The sequence below is a fragment of the Bos grunniens genome, chromosome 1 (genome assembly GCF_055505025.1).
Source record: "Bos grunniens cultivar Pamir isolate PY7600 chromosome 1, Bosgru_T2T1.0, whole genome shotgun sequence".
Classification (NCBI taxonomy): Eukaryota; Metazoa; Chordata; class Mammalia; order Artiodactyla; family Bovidae; genus Bos; species Bos grunniens.
The window spans coordinates 154,279,437-154,293,472 of NC_141165.1; the positions used below are offsets into that span (position 1 = coordinate 154,279,437).

At 54.7% G+C, this 14,036-nt stretch overlaps 1 protein-coding gene across 3 annotated transcripts in view; it reads right to left on the reverse strand.

Moving 5' to 3' along the window:
* Window positions 1-1,125: 1,125 nt before the first annotated feature.
* URB1 (URB1 ribosome biogenesis factor) overlaps window positions 1,126-14,036 on the reverse strand; it is a 78,306-nt gene continuing 65,395 nt past the window's right edge. For 2 of the 3 annotated variants that reach the window (XM_086322314.1, XM_086322318.1), the window contains 9 exons: window positions 12,381-12,541; window positions 11,831-11,942; window positions 9,898-10,004; window positions 9,002-9,145; window positions 7,799-7,908; window positions 5,734-5,931; window positions 4,035-4,276; window positions 3,057-3,629; window positions 1,126-1,889 (listed from right to left, as the gene is read on the reverse strand). In XM_086322314.1, the coding sequence (XP_086178440.1) occupies window positions 1,708-1,889; window positions 3,057-3,629; window positions 4,035-4,276; window positions 5,734-5,931; window positions 7,799-7,908; window positions 9,002-9,145; window positions 9,898-10,004; window positions 11,831-11,942; window positions 12,381-12,541 (1,829 nt within the window). In that variant the 3' untranslated portion in view covers window positions 1,126-1,707. Of the gene's footprint in view, window positions 1,890-3,056; window positions 3,630-4,034; window positions 4,277-5,733; window positions 5,932-7,798; window positions 7,909-9,001; window positions 9,146-9,897; window positions 10,005-11,830; window positions 11,943-12,380; window positions 12,542-13,827; window positions 13,987-14,036 lie in introns of those variants that run through there. The other variant, XM_086322325.1, reaches the window with a different exon arrangement.

Below are 14,036 nucleotides of genomic sequence, written 5' to 3' on the forward strand. Positions count from 1 at the left end.
TCAAAATTTTCCACAGTTTCTTGTGATCCACACAGTCAAAGGCTTTGGCATAGTCAATAAAGCAGAAATAGATGTTTTTCTGGAACTCTCTTGCTTTTTCGATGATCCCGCGGATGTTGGCAATTTGATCTCTGGTTCCTCTGCCTTTCCTAAAACCAGCTTGAATATCTGGAAGTTCATGGTTCACGTACTGCTGAAGCTTGGCTTGGAGAATTTTGAGAATTACTTTACTAGCATGTGAGATGAGTGCAATTGTGTGGTAGTTTGAGCATTCTTTGGCATTGCCTTTCTTTGGGTTTGGAATGAAAATTGACCTTTTCCAGTCCCGTGGCCACTGCTGAGTTTTCCAAATTTGCTGGCATATTGAGTGCAGCAACTTTCACAGCATTATCTTTCAGGATTTGAAATAGCTCAACTGGGATTCCATCACGTCCATTAGCTTTGTTTGTAGTGATGCTAAGGCCCACTTGACTTCACATTCCAGGATGTCTGGCTCTAGGTGAGTGATCACACCATCATGATTATCTGGGTCGTGAAGATCTCTTTTGTACAGTTCTTCTGTGTATTCTTGCCACCTCTTCTTAATATCGGCTGCTTCTGTTAGTTAAGAACCTTAAGTCATTATATAAAAAAAAAAAACACCAAAGAGTCTAAACAACACTGGAGGGAAACAAAGGTATAAAGGCTTAAGCTGGAACCAAGCCATTCCCAGGGCTATAAACGTCATGTGGTTAGTTGCTCAGTTGTGTCCGACTGTGCACCCCATAGACTGTAGCCCACCGGGCTCCTCTGTCCGTGGTGATTCTCCAGGCAAGAATACTGGAGTGCGTTGCCATGACCTTCTCCAGGTGATAAATGCCCTTAGGGTAAATAAACAGCCACCTCCCCAGTGACAGACCGGGAATGCTGTGTGCCGACGTGGCACAATGGTACGTGCAGAGCTTCAAATGAACAGCACCGAGTTTTACCTGGCATGAAATGCATGAAATTTCATATTCAATGTTTGTCAGCTACAATATCAATTTATACAGGAATCTTAAAAGTCAAATCCTGACTTCTAAAATACAGGTTTCTGTAGAACAAAAATAGTCTGTGCTTCAGTCAATAAAAACGAAACACCAAATCTAACAAAAATAGACATTTATTAACAAGTTATAAAATTCAAAGTCCTTGCTTTCAAATGGAATTTTTAAAAATATAAAGCAGTCTTTTCCAAGCAGAAGACAAAATAGTTTTATACTTTAAGAATTTAGTACAACATCCTTTTATTTAGTAAAATACCTTTAACACAATACTGGAAAGGTTTATTTATTCAAAAAGTTACACAAAGCTTTGCTGTGACTTCTTATGAAGAGGAAACTTGAAACATCTCTCTTCATGCAACTGTGTCTCGTATACTTTTAGACATTTCAACTTTAGCATTACCTCAGTTTGAGGTATTTCTCTGAGGAACAACAAGCACCTCAGAGGAAGGGTCTTCCCTGACCAGGGCTCGTGGGCCCAGGGCCACCCAGGCCTACTGTAACCCTGACCTCTCTGCATACACGGTCCCTTGAGCTTCTTTTGTATCAGTCACCTAGAGAAGCCAACATTTCCCGTCAGAACAGCAGGTCGACATGCACAGCCTGCGTCTCACAGGCTTTCCATGGAAACCCCCGACTCAACCCGACTCCTGAAACCTGGAGCCGGAGGTGCCAGCCGCAGGAGTCAGATGTCAGGGACCGTGGCCGCGATGTCCCTACAGAGCCGGACGATGGCCTCCTCGTTGCCCCCTCCCGAGTCCTCCGCGGTGTCGAGGACCATCCGGACGTGGCTCAGGAGGGTGTCTGGCCGCTGGGCCCCCAGCCAGATGTCCTTAATGTACAGAGATACCAGGAACGCGGCGGCGGCTGAGGAAGGGACAACGAGACCGTTAGGACGCAAGCCGGTCAGCTGGGAAGGAGCCGCCCACCCCACGCACGGTGACCCGGGGCTCGCTCGGCCCCAGGTGGCAACCTGCGGTGAGCGTGTGGATACGTTAGTCCTGCCTGTACTCAACCGCTGGGTTCATCTTTCCTGTTCGTTTTAAAACCTCTCTTTTCTCACGTGATGACTGTGTGTTGAATGTAAGCCTCTTCCTTGGTGCTGACCCACCCAGGCCAAGAACCACAACTGAAGTTTGGCAGGGGTGGCCTTTGGGCCACAGGCACAGACAAGAAGGTTTGCAGGCCAGGGGACACAGCAGGGCTCCCTGCGACCAGGTGAGCTCACCTGCCGGGCTGTGGCCCCGCCCAGTCTCCGGCCCCCTCCAGCCCTCCCTGAAGGGCCAACCCTCCTGACAGCGGAGGAGCCCCCTGCACATGCCCACAGCCTCCCCGCTATCCTCCTACGGTCTTTGCCGGTGCCTCATCCACACAGGCACACCTGTATCGTGTGCTAGGTCGCTCAGTCGTGTCTGACTCTGCAACCCCATGGACTGTCACCTCCTGGGCTCCTCTGTCTGTGGGGATTCCCCAGGCGAGAATGCTGGGGTGGGTTGCCCTGCCCACCTCCGGGGGATGTTCCCCACTCAGGGATCGAACCTGCATCTCTCACGTCTCCTGCACTGGCAGGCAGGTTCTTCACTGCTAACACCACTGGGGAAGCCCCCACACCTTTATCAAGCACCCACTAAATGCCGCGCATATGAACTATGACTTGGGTGCCTGTATGTGCAAGTGTGTGTGCTTGTGACCACGAGGTGCAACCTAATTCTCTGTGTGAGATAACAGTAGGAAGTTAGAAAGCCACGCAGCGTCCCCAGGGGTACACAAGGCCGCCCGGAGGGCGTTCCTCTCCACTGTTTCCCCTTCGATCAAGGTCTCACCTGAAGGCAGAGGTGGGGCCTCCCTGCCCCCCCCCCCCCACACTCAGGACCCAGAAGGCTGACTCTCTGTGCTCTACAGACCCGGGCTGAGGGCCGTCCTCCCCACAAGGCTTCACTGACAGCACCCGCAGGCTGTGAGAACGGGAAGTGCTCTCGGCCCCAGGCCCACCCCGCGCAGTCTGCAGTCTCCGAGCCCAGCCCCCCACGTTACCTCGTGTGTCCGCATCCTCCTCGGCGTCCAGGGAGCAGAGGTGGACGGTCTCGAGCACCGGCTGGAGGGGGATCCCCGCGGTGCCCCGGGCCGCCACCAGGCGCAGCAGGACGGCGTTGAAGAGGCCGGCCAAGCGGTCCTCTGATCCCGCCGGCTCCGCAGCACCGCAGAACCGGCTGTACAGGCGGAACAGGCTGCTCGTCACGGTGCCATCGCGGAGAAGCTCAGCCACTACCGCCGGCTGTGGCAGGACGTGGCTCTTGAGCCAGCCCAGGAGGCCCGCCGCCTCCGCCCGGCCAAGGGTACTCCTGGCTGCGGAGCGCAGCACCCAGCCGGCTACCAGGGAGGCGACGGCACCCACGGGGCCCGGGTCTTCGCGCTCCGGGTCGGCGCTGGGGAACTCGGGTGCCCAGTGGGTCAGGATGGACCTCAGGAGGCCGCTGCACGCCTCCAGGGCGGACGCCGGCAGCTCGGGGTCGGCCGCCTCCTCCGCCTCGCCAGGTCTCCGCTTCCGGGCCCGCATGCCTTTGGCTCGGGCTGGCGCGCTGGCCTTGTTCTTCTCCTTGAGCATCTCTGTTACCCGCACACACAGAGGAAAAGAGAAAAGGCATCAGACTGCTGTTCCCCCCTTCCCCATCCCCACAGAGATGCAGAGGGTGGGGCATCCACGCAGGGGAGGGCACAGCTCAGAGCTGGGTTCCCATAGGAGGCACCCAGCCTGGAGCTCGGGCAGGGTTAGTGTTTCCCTGTGACCGTCATCACTGCTATTGTAACAGCTGAGCGCAGGGGAGCGGGAGCTGGGGCCCCATCTCCCTTGAGTGCTATGAAGACACACAGACCCTGTCTCTAAGCCTTGGCAGCTGTGGACATGCTGCTCAGAGGTGGGGGGGAGACGCCAGCTGCTCTGGGGGGGTGGGGAGGGCAGCAAGCATGCCTGGGGAGTGAGAGATGAGACAGAACCACGCAGCGGACACTCACTCAGCAGCTCCCGGACTTGGCACTTTTCCGTGGCGGCCCTCAGGTCCTCCTGGAGCCGGACGTCTCTCTCGATGAGGCTCCACTTGTGCAGGAGCACAAGGACATCCCGGGTGGACAGCACCGTGGCGTTCATGGTCAGACGGTTCATGTCCTTGAAGGCCTGCAGCACGGTGGCCCGGTACCTCAGGACCGAGTCGAGCGCCCCGAAGAAGCTGGTCAGCTGGGCGGAGGCCAAGGTGGGCCTGTGGGGGGAGTCCACAATCCCAGGCTGGGCGAGGCCGCCTCGTTGCCTGCAGCCCAGGACCTCGGTGGCTGGGCAGCAGACAAGCCACAGACTTGAGGTGCCGACAGCCCACCCACAGCTCGGGCAGCCCTTTCCAACAGACCAGGGCATGGAGCCCAGCACCTCCCCAGGGGAGGAGGACAGGGGACCAGGGTCCGACCTCCACCCTGGAGGCACAGAAAGTTCTCTGGAAACTGGGAGAGGGTCAGGGTGCCAGCTGCCCCGCTAACAACTTCAGGACCACTGGATCCTCTCCAACTCAGGAACTAAAGGCCAAGAAAAGCTCTGGGATAGCAACACTCATGGCCAAACCTAACGGAGGGCAGTGGAAGGATATATATTCCTCCAAGTTCTAAGGAATTTAAAATTCCAAACTGTCTGCTCTAACCGTTTTCACATTTATTGATACAGTTGTTATTCTGAATTACAACCAGTTTTCAGAAACCAATGTGTCTTTGGTGGTGGTTTGGTTGCAAGGTCGTGTCCGATTCTTTGTGACCCCCATGGACTGTAGCCTGCCCGGCTCCTGTGTCCATGGAATTTCCCAGGCAAGAATGCTGGAGTAGGCTGCCATGCGTCTTTGGACAACTGTAAAATAAAGACCCTGATGCTGTGAAAAACTGAAGGCAGGAGAAGGGGATGACAGAGGATAAGATGGTTGGATGGCATCACTGACTCAACAGATATGAGTTTGAGCAAACTCTGGGAGTTGGTGATGGGAGAGGGAAGCCTGGCGTGCTGCAGTCCATGCGGTCACAAAGAGTTGGACACGACTGAGGGACTGAACTGAACTGAAAATAAGAAACATGGCTACCCAGCGTAGATTCAATAGCTGATTTCAGAACAACAGAAAATGAAATGCCCTATTCTTTATCAAGGTTTTCACTCTGAGATGACAATCCATTTGCTATCCATTGTCTAGTTCCAATCAGCACACCTCTGTTCCCACATCAGAAGTATGAGGACATGGTGTATTTTCTCTAACACAGTAGAATCTGACAAGCGCTGAGTTCTCCTGAGGAAACCAAGTGTGTAATTCCAAGGGGAAAACACTAAAATTTTCCAGGAAATTCATGGCTGAAAGGGAGCCTGTGCAGGCTAATACAGGTGGAGGTGAGTCTGGGAACAGCTTAACTTTCTTAGGTTTAAAATCATGGAAAACATGTTCTTTCTACAAAACATCATTTTGAGTGTTTGAATCCAAATATCCAAGTAGATGGTTTGCCTGCTAAAAATCATCTGGCGTGACAGGCTGCAGGTTTTCTGAGTGTGTTAAGTTCTCCTGGTCTGGAAAGGAACCTCAAAAGTCTAACTGTTAAAGAGGAGCAGCGGAAATGGTGTCCTGAGGTCACCACAAGGACCACAGGCCTGGCCCAGAGCCCACCTGTGGAGCCGGGACCCAGGGGAGGGGCTCACCTCAGGTGCTTCGTGAGCACAAGGAGAATGTAGAGGAACTCGTCCACCAGGTGCAGGGCCAGCAGCTTCGGGGGCTCCTGGGACCCAGGCTTGCAGGGAGGCTGTGCCCCGGCCTCCACTTCTCTGTTGCCCAGCGTGGTCACCCACAGTGTGTGCAGCAGGGAGATGAGGTTGGAAAGCAGCTCGGTCTCCAGAAACCTGAAGCCAAATATGGGGAGAGTCAGCTCTCTGTCACACCCTCTCCTCCCATCTCCTGGAGGGGTGGGCGGGAACCAGGGAGGAGACGGTGATGGTGGTGGCCACCCCAAGGGGCTGGCTTCTTCCCCAGCCTCCAACCCTTTTATGCGCTCACTCAGCCACTGCAGTCCCGGACGGGCATAGCACCTAAGGCAAGACAGGGTGTCTGCTACAAAAGCAGCTCCATCCCAGGGCGCAACCCTCCTTTCTCACCAGAAACTTTCTGGTGAAAGAAACTTTCTCACCAGAAACTTTCTGGTGAAAGAAACTTTCTCACCAACCCTCCTTTCTCCCCAGTCCCATCTAAGAGATACTCCAGAGCCTCTGTGGCACAGAAGGGAGAGCCTCCCTGCCCAGCCTTCTGCCACTCTGAAGCACAGAGGTAACAGCCAGGAGCAGACAATCAGCCAGTGCAGCCTTTGGAGAGAAGATACTACTTTCTTTAGGAGAAAAAATTTTAAATTCTTTAAAAAAATGCACAAAAGAAGAAAGAAAGAAAAAAAAGACAGGGGGGCAAAGAGGCTGGATATTCCCAGAATTATTATCACACACAGTTGTCTGAAGGAAAGATTCCTGCCACTGAGGGTCTGTCTGCGAGACAAGAGTCTTCATCTTTTCACACAGCCTCAGAGGCAGGAGACTGTTAGGAATCAAAACAGATCACGTTATGGACTGAACTGTGTGCCCTTCCTCCCCGCCCCACCATTCACAGGTAGAAGCCCCAACCACCGCTGTGACTGTATTTGGAGGTGGGGCCTTTGGGAGGTCATTAGGTTTAGATGAAGTCGTGAGGATGGAGCCCCATGACCGGATTAGCACCCTGTAAGAAGCTTGTGGCTCAGCTGGTAAAGAATTCGCCTGCGATGCAGGAGACCTGAGTTCTATCCCTGGGTTGGGAAGACCCTCTGGAAAAGGGAAAGGCTACCCACTCCAGTATTCTGGCCTGGAGAATTCCATTGATTTGTATAGTCCATGGGGTCGCAAAGAGTCGGACACGACTCAGCGACTTTCACTGTCACTGTCTGTCAAGAAGCGGAAGAGACCAGAGCGCTCTCCTTCTCTCTCCCTGCCAGGACACGGTTGGCAGTGCGGACACCGGGAAGAGGGCTCTCACCAAGGCCGACCACGTCGGCCCTCGGAGGTGAGAAAACAAATCCGTGTCATTTGAGCTACCTAGTGACAGCAGCCCCCGTCACAAGACAAGATAGCCACGCCAGCCCTTGATGCGGCTCCGGTACGGACCCTTAGCAGGGCACCTCGACCCTGGGTGGGAGTGGAGTGCCAACCCACATCACCGCATGAGCGATCGCTCCCGAAACCCGAGGCTCCCCATTTCTGCCTCAGGGAGGGCAGCGGCCTCGAAACTTCGGAGAGAACCCCACTCCCAGAGAGCAGCCTGGGCCGCGCAGGAGAGACAGAAAGGTGGTGTAGAGGACGCTGTTTTGGGGAACGCGGATTCTCCTGGAATCTCCCAGCGGACACTGGAGCTGCAGGAGCTGCCATGATCTCATGGTCTCATCCCACGCCCCTCTGCCTGATGCCCAGCATGCATGCATGCGTTCTGCCTATACCCACCCCATGCCCAGATAACACGCAGTCCCATGCCCCACGCCACCCCACCCCACGCCCACCATGCATGCACGTGCTCCCCCCTCGCCCAGATGTCCAGTGCGCATGCGCTCCCCCACCCCCACACCCAGCATGCACGCGTGCTCTCCCCAACGCCCAGCACGCATGTGCGCCCTCCCCCCAGCCCCATGCCCAGTGCGCATGCGCTCCTCCACCCTACCCCTGCCCAACCCCTCTTCCCAGGACATAAGGTGCTTACTTGCTTTCCAGGATGTTTAGGACCCACGTCAGAAGGCTGTAGTCCCGCAGCATCTCATAGGCAGACCTGGCATTCCGGGCGGCATTCTGCAGAATCTCCAGAATCCAGTTCTGTCAACCCCAAGCAAAAAGTCATTGGTCTTCCATGGGAATAACCTGAGTTACCTGAACCAGGGAAGGCCTTAAAAGCAGAACGATGTGTCCCCACTCCACAGGTGGTCGCTGCACGTGACATCTGCCAGGTGTGCGGGAATGGTGGCCGTGGGGGACCACCCACCCCACCGTAACAGCCAGAGGACACAGATGGCCACAGGGAGAGTGTCAGCCTAGGGACACCCACCTGCTAATCCATCACAAGGGGAGACGTGGCATGCAAACCACACGGCCCCGCATCCTGGCAGCCTGAGTGGGACAGTGAAGACTCATTGCCAGTCCAGCCATGAACTGCTGGCGGCTCATTTCATCGCTTCCGTTTTACCACGTGGAGAGGACAGAGAGATGCGACTGCCGCTGGAACTGTTAACGGGGTGCTCCCCCCGCACACACACATACTTTTTTTTGGCAAACCACACAGCATATGGGAATCTTAGTTCCTCAACCAGGGATTGAACCTGTGCCCCCTGCAGTGGAAGCACGGAGTCCTAACCACTGGAGCACCACGGAAGTCCCTAACTGGGTGCCTTAGAGTTCTCACATGCCATAAAAAGTAGAAATCTACCGTACTCAAATTCCACTTATGCAGACTCATTCCTCTTTACCCATATTTTAGGTGATGCCAGAGACAGACACTGATCAGGCTAGAAACTCATCAAAACCCCATATGCCTTTCCTAGTTAACGTCTCACTCCACAAGATTTCTTGCTCCAGGGACAGAACTCGTGCAGACTCCCTGTCAGCTGTGAGGCAGGAGGTTTCAAAGCCCGGCTCCTTTCCCAGCCAAGGTCTGATGACCTGCAGTTTCTCTGTGTTACGTGACACGCTGGTGGCTTGCGCGTGTCTGGAAGCGCCTCAGTCCTGAGCTCTCGGCTGCCCAGAGCCTCCTGGTTCCTCACCACCCGCCTCCCTCCCAGATGGCCCTGGGCCCAGGAGGGCCGGGAAGCTAATGTTGAAGCAGGCGGTCAGGTGAGGGTCCACGGGGCGGGACTTGCAGGTGGTGGAACCCCGAGTGAAGGCCCCCCAGCCCTCAGGCCCTGGGGGTGCCTACCTGGGCCGCCTCGTCACACAGCGGGCTGCCGAAGAAGGACAGGACGATGTGGAGGACGCCCCGCCTGGCGCACAGCTCGAAGCAGTGCTTGTCCCGCATTCCCTGGCGAAGGAGCCCCAACACCCACTCCCACTCCATCTTCTGCTGTAAAGTCCCGCAAACAAGAGACGGTTGTTAAACATGTGAAGGCTCTTTTTTTTTTTTTTTCCCTGAAAACTCTTCCAGCACCACTATTTTCAAGGGGTGGTGAAGACTGCAGCATGGCAGCCCCCGACCCTCCGTTTCTGGGTCTGTTATTAAAAACCCTCCCTCTCTCCTCTCTGCTTCCATTTCTCTGGGTCAGGAATAAAGGACCAGGTCAGACTTACACGCTCAACTGTGCTCAGTGTACTGTTAGTTGCTCAGTCGTGTCCAACTCTTTGCGACCCCACAGACTGTAGCCCCCCAGTGTCCTCTGTCCATGGGATTTTCGAGGCAAGAATACTGGAGTGGATTGCCATTCCCTTCTCCAGGGGAATCTTCCTGACCCAGGGATCGAACCCTGGTCTCCTGCATTGCAGGAGAACTCTGTACCATTTGAGCTACAGGGAAGACCTCAACTGTGCTCATATGTTCGATAAAAGCACATCAATAATCAATCCTGTGATTCACCCAGAAAATAACCGTGAGGAGGCCGTGACTCAAGGCCTCTGGAGTCTGTGAGGTCTGAGAAGTCACCCGAGAATCACGGTATGGACTGGAAAGCGTTTTCACAGGCAGGCCCGCCTGCCCCCCACCCTCCACCCCAGCCTATATGCTCTGTAGCCGACAAGTCTTTGCAGGGACGAGTTGGCGCGGTGGCTGAGCATCCCACTTAGGAGACTGGGGGCCCCGTGGACCTCAGGGCAGGGTGCTACCTCGAAGTCCGAGCTGTAGAAGAACTGGTAGAAGCCTGGAACTTTGCTCATGTTCAGGTACTCGTGGGACAGCAGGAACTTGTTGATCTTCATGTACATATGCTCCTCTGTGAACACAAGCAGACTGTCACTCAAAGGGAAAGTGAAGTCGCTCGGTCATGTCCGACTCTTTGCGACCCCATGGACTGTAGCCTACCAGGCTCCTCCATCCATGGGATCTTCCAGGCAAGAGTACTGGAGTGGGTCGCCATTTCCTTCTCCAGGAGATCCTTCCGACCCAGGGATCAAACCCAGGTCTCCTGCACTGCAGACAGACGCTTTACCGTCTGAGCCACCAGGGAAGCCTGACTGTCACTCAGGATGGCGCCAAAAGGACACCCCATGACCAGGTGGAGTTGGGGAGTGGGGTCCTGGGGGGGAGGGTCAGACAGAAATCCCTGCCCCCACGGGGCTTTCTAATTCTCATCCAGGTGATCAGTTTTCAAGAATTAAAATGCAGTAAGACACCTTAGGTCTACACGGCATAAGGGCTTCTCTCACGGCTCAGGAACCACTTGGGGATGTCCAGTCCTTTGCTGATACTACTCCCTCCGAGGCATCAGCCTAAGCTCCAATCAGCTGGTGGGCAGAGTGCGGGCTGCCATACGGAAGACAGCACAGGGCGAATACCAGCTCATCGGCCTCCCACTGAGGGAGCTTCCACAGCAAAGGGGGCTCAGACCTGCCCTGGGTCACTTGGTCTGGGATGCAATAGGGCTGACACCTCCTCCCCTGGTCTCACCCTTGGACTGTCATCTCCCATTTATCCAAAGCACCTGCAGCCTCACAGCCCATCCAAGACCGCTGCCCTGAGCCCCTGCACTGACATGAGGTCTGACGTGGGACAGCTCACTGCGGGGGCACAGACTGGATGGGAGGCCAAGACTATCCCTCATGACCTCAGCTAGGATATTTTCTCTGAAGAGCCTGTTTCTTTAGAGCCTAAACGGCTAATTACCTTCTTCCCTCCCATAATTTCTAAGGCTAAAAAAAAAAACATGTAATAAAAATGATACAGGAGCAGATGAAAATCTGATCTGAATTCCAACAGCAACTTGACTGCAGACTAATTGCTGGGCCTTGGACAAACTATTTGGGATCCCAGGTGGCACTAGTGGTAAAGAGATGCAGGAGACCTAAGAGATGCAGGTTCGATCCCTGGGTCAGGAAGATGCCCTGGAGGAGGAAATGGCAACCCACTCTAGTATTCTTGCCTGGAGAATCCCATGGACAGAGGAGCCTGGTGGGCTACAGTCCATAGGGTCACAAAGGGACAGACATGACTGAAGCGACATAACCTTGGGGTTAACCTTCGGCTGGAAGGCTGTCTCCTTGTCTGAAAACAACCGCATTACCCGCAGAGCCCTGTGGTCCCTAACGGCATCAACATTCTGTAACTTTTCACTAGTGACAAAAAGAAAAGGTCCCATGATAGACTGACTCGTGCTCAGACCACCCCGACACTGGGCGGCTGTGAGGACCAAGCGGAGCCATGTTCTGCGCCCTCGTGACACGGGCACAGGGACCCACAAGCCGCTTGTCGTCGCGCCAGTGAGCTGTGCTGACGCTGACCCCAGAGCTTGGAGCGTGGCTGCCAGCACCGATGGGGCCTCTGCGTCAGGCCCCCTCCAAGCGCGCATGCACATCTGTGACTCCCTCAGCAGGCCCTCTGGTGGAGCTGTGATCTGCCTTTACTGCAGCTTTACACGCCTGCAGGCAGATAGGAACACACACTCGTCCCCCTTCACATTCACACACACTCTCCTGCACCTTGCACTTGTGACCCTCACACATGTGCAGTGGACCGGTTATGCCAGTGGGATTAACGCAACCAAATGGGCTCACTCAGCCTCAGAATTTCCACCTCACCCCGACCAGATTCTAGCAGTGGTACCTGGTTTCAAAATCTGCAAGGCTGCCTTGGCAATGAAGAGAGTCAGGGTGAAGGTGAGTCTCATGTTCTTGGTTCGGATCCCATTCCTGACCACGTCCAACAGGTACAGTACCTTAAAAGCAGGAAAAAGGGCGGGGTCGGGGGGAAAATTTGCAGAACAGCTGTGACCAGCCTTGTCTCGGGCAGCCTAATCCATGGCTTTGCAGGGTGGCCCACTCCTCACATCCAGGGGCTCACACCCCCCACCACCACCTCAGGGCACGGCTTCTGAGGCTCTGTGTGTCCTGGGTGACAGCTGCTGTAGCCTGAGTTCAGATCAAGGAACAAGTCGACAGAAACGAGAACTGCTCTGCCCTCCATGACACAGGAAGAGTTCTTGTAAGGGGAGACCTCTCTCTACCACCCAGGACTGAGGACCCAAGATGACCTCTGGCACCACCCCCCGCCCCGCTAGGAGGAGACAAGACTTTGGTTCTGTATCAGAGTCTCTGGGCAACGCCTCTGAATTCTTCAGGAAATCTTCCCACCAGGCCTCCTCGGCCTCGCTTACCTGGGGCTGCTCCCGGAAGCGCGCCCCCTCCAGGTGTGAGTAGTAGGCCGCCAGCACCGCGTAGGCTGCGGCGCGCATCTGTGGGTCGTAGCTGCTGAGGGCCGCGACAGTCAGGCCCAGAGCATTTGAATCCACGAATTTTCTACAATCCACCACAAATTCTGAGGGAGATAAAACACAGTGTTAACTACACACACACACACAATGATTCCATGACACACGTGCAACACGGAGTTCCATTTCCTTTTGCAGTTTACCATCATCAGCAACGTGTGTGCGTGCCGGACACAGACATGCAAGCCCCCCTCCTGCTCCCTTAGGTTCTGCTGCGGCTGTCTAAAAGACTGTCCCCTCCTGCAGCAGCAATCACACGCCTTCAGTCTCTGAGACACTTGTAAATCCCAACGAGGACTCCTTCATCACTTCTCACAAATACCCGAGGAGTCGGAGAACATCAGAGATGTTCAGAGGTGTCGGAAGTGACATCAGGACCCACCACTGAGGTCCCAGCATAAAGAAGCCTGAGGTTAGGGGGAAGGGACTCAGCAGGAAAAGCCAGTGTAGTCAGTCGGATGAGTGATCCTGGAATGTACCATCAATAAAAGATAAACCAAAAAAAATATATATATATATATACATCACTGATAGTATTTTCTACAAGTCAAACTCTTTTTTCTTTTCTCGTCTCTCCCCAAAGTTTAAGACTTAAAAAGATAATGTCCGCAGTTCAAACAAAAAAAAAGCTAAAAATAAATCAAGAAGAAGAATGATAATAGCTACTTCTTCTTAGTCCAAACAGCTATATAGACACATAACGGTCCTCAAACGAGTGGCTGTCCAAAAGTGTAGGGACCACAAGGTGGAGGACCTGTGGGTGTGCCTACAGTCCCTGCCTTGGGGTGACAGGGCTGAGAGGGGCTGAGTCACGCCAGGGACGGGGACCCGCGCATCACGCAAGCTCTCTTCCTCCTCAGAAGCAGCAAGAGCTCCTGGAAGCCACTTACGCGCAGGTCCCCTCTCCTTTCTCAGCTCTCACACCGTATCACAGAAGGACCAGCATTTCCACTTCCAGCCAGGAGAGACACAGGAAAGAGACTCATCTGTCCAACTGAAAAAACAACTGAAGGCACGAACTAAGGATTTTCAAGACACTGCACGTGGAGCAACAGAGGACAGTGATCCCTGAAGACAGGAGACCAGGTGCCCCTCCGATCGTTGCAGCTCACACCTGGAGAGTTCCCAGGCCATGCACAGTGGGGCAAACCGAAGCAGAGCCCAGGCAGCTCTGAGTTGAGGACACAGAGCTGGGGGGAGGGGGCCTGGGAGGCCAAGTGGCCGGAGTGCACGAGGCCGAGCCCGAGAGAAGAGTGCTCCACCGAGAGGATGCCCGTCGGCAAGCGCGTGTGAGCAAGCCACCCCAGGCTGGGAAAGAACCACCCAGAGGGCTCAGCAGAGACAACCCCAGGCTCCCACCAGCCAGGGCCAAGTCCCCGCAGCACCCAGGGACAAGGTAGCAGGCTCAGGGCATGTCACCTCACTTGTGCGGCAAAGGTCCTTCCAGACTAAATGTTGCTCTGGTCCCAACTAACAGAGCTTATAAGCAACACTGGAAAGGATCAAACCATTTCTAAGAAACTTGAATGTGTACTAGAACAA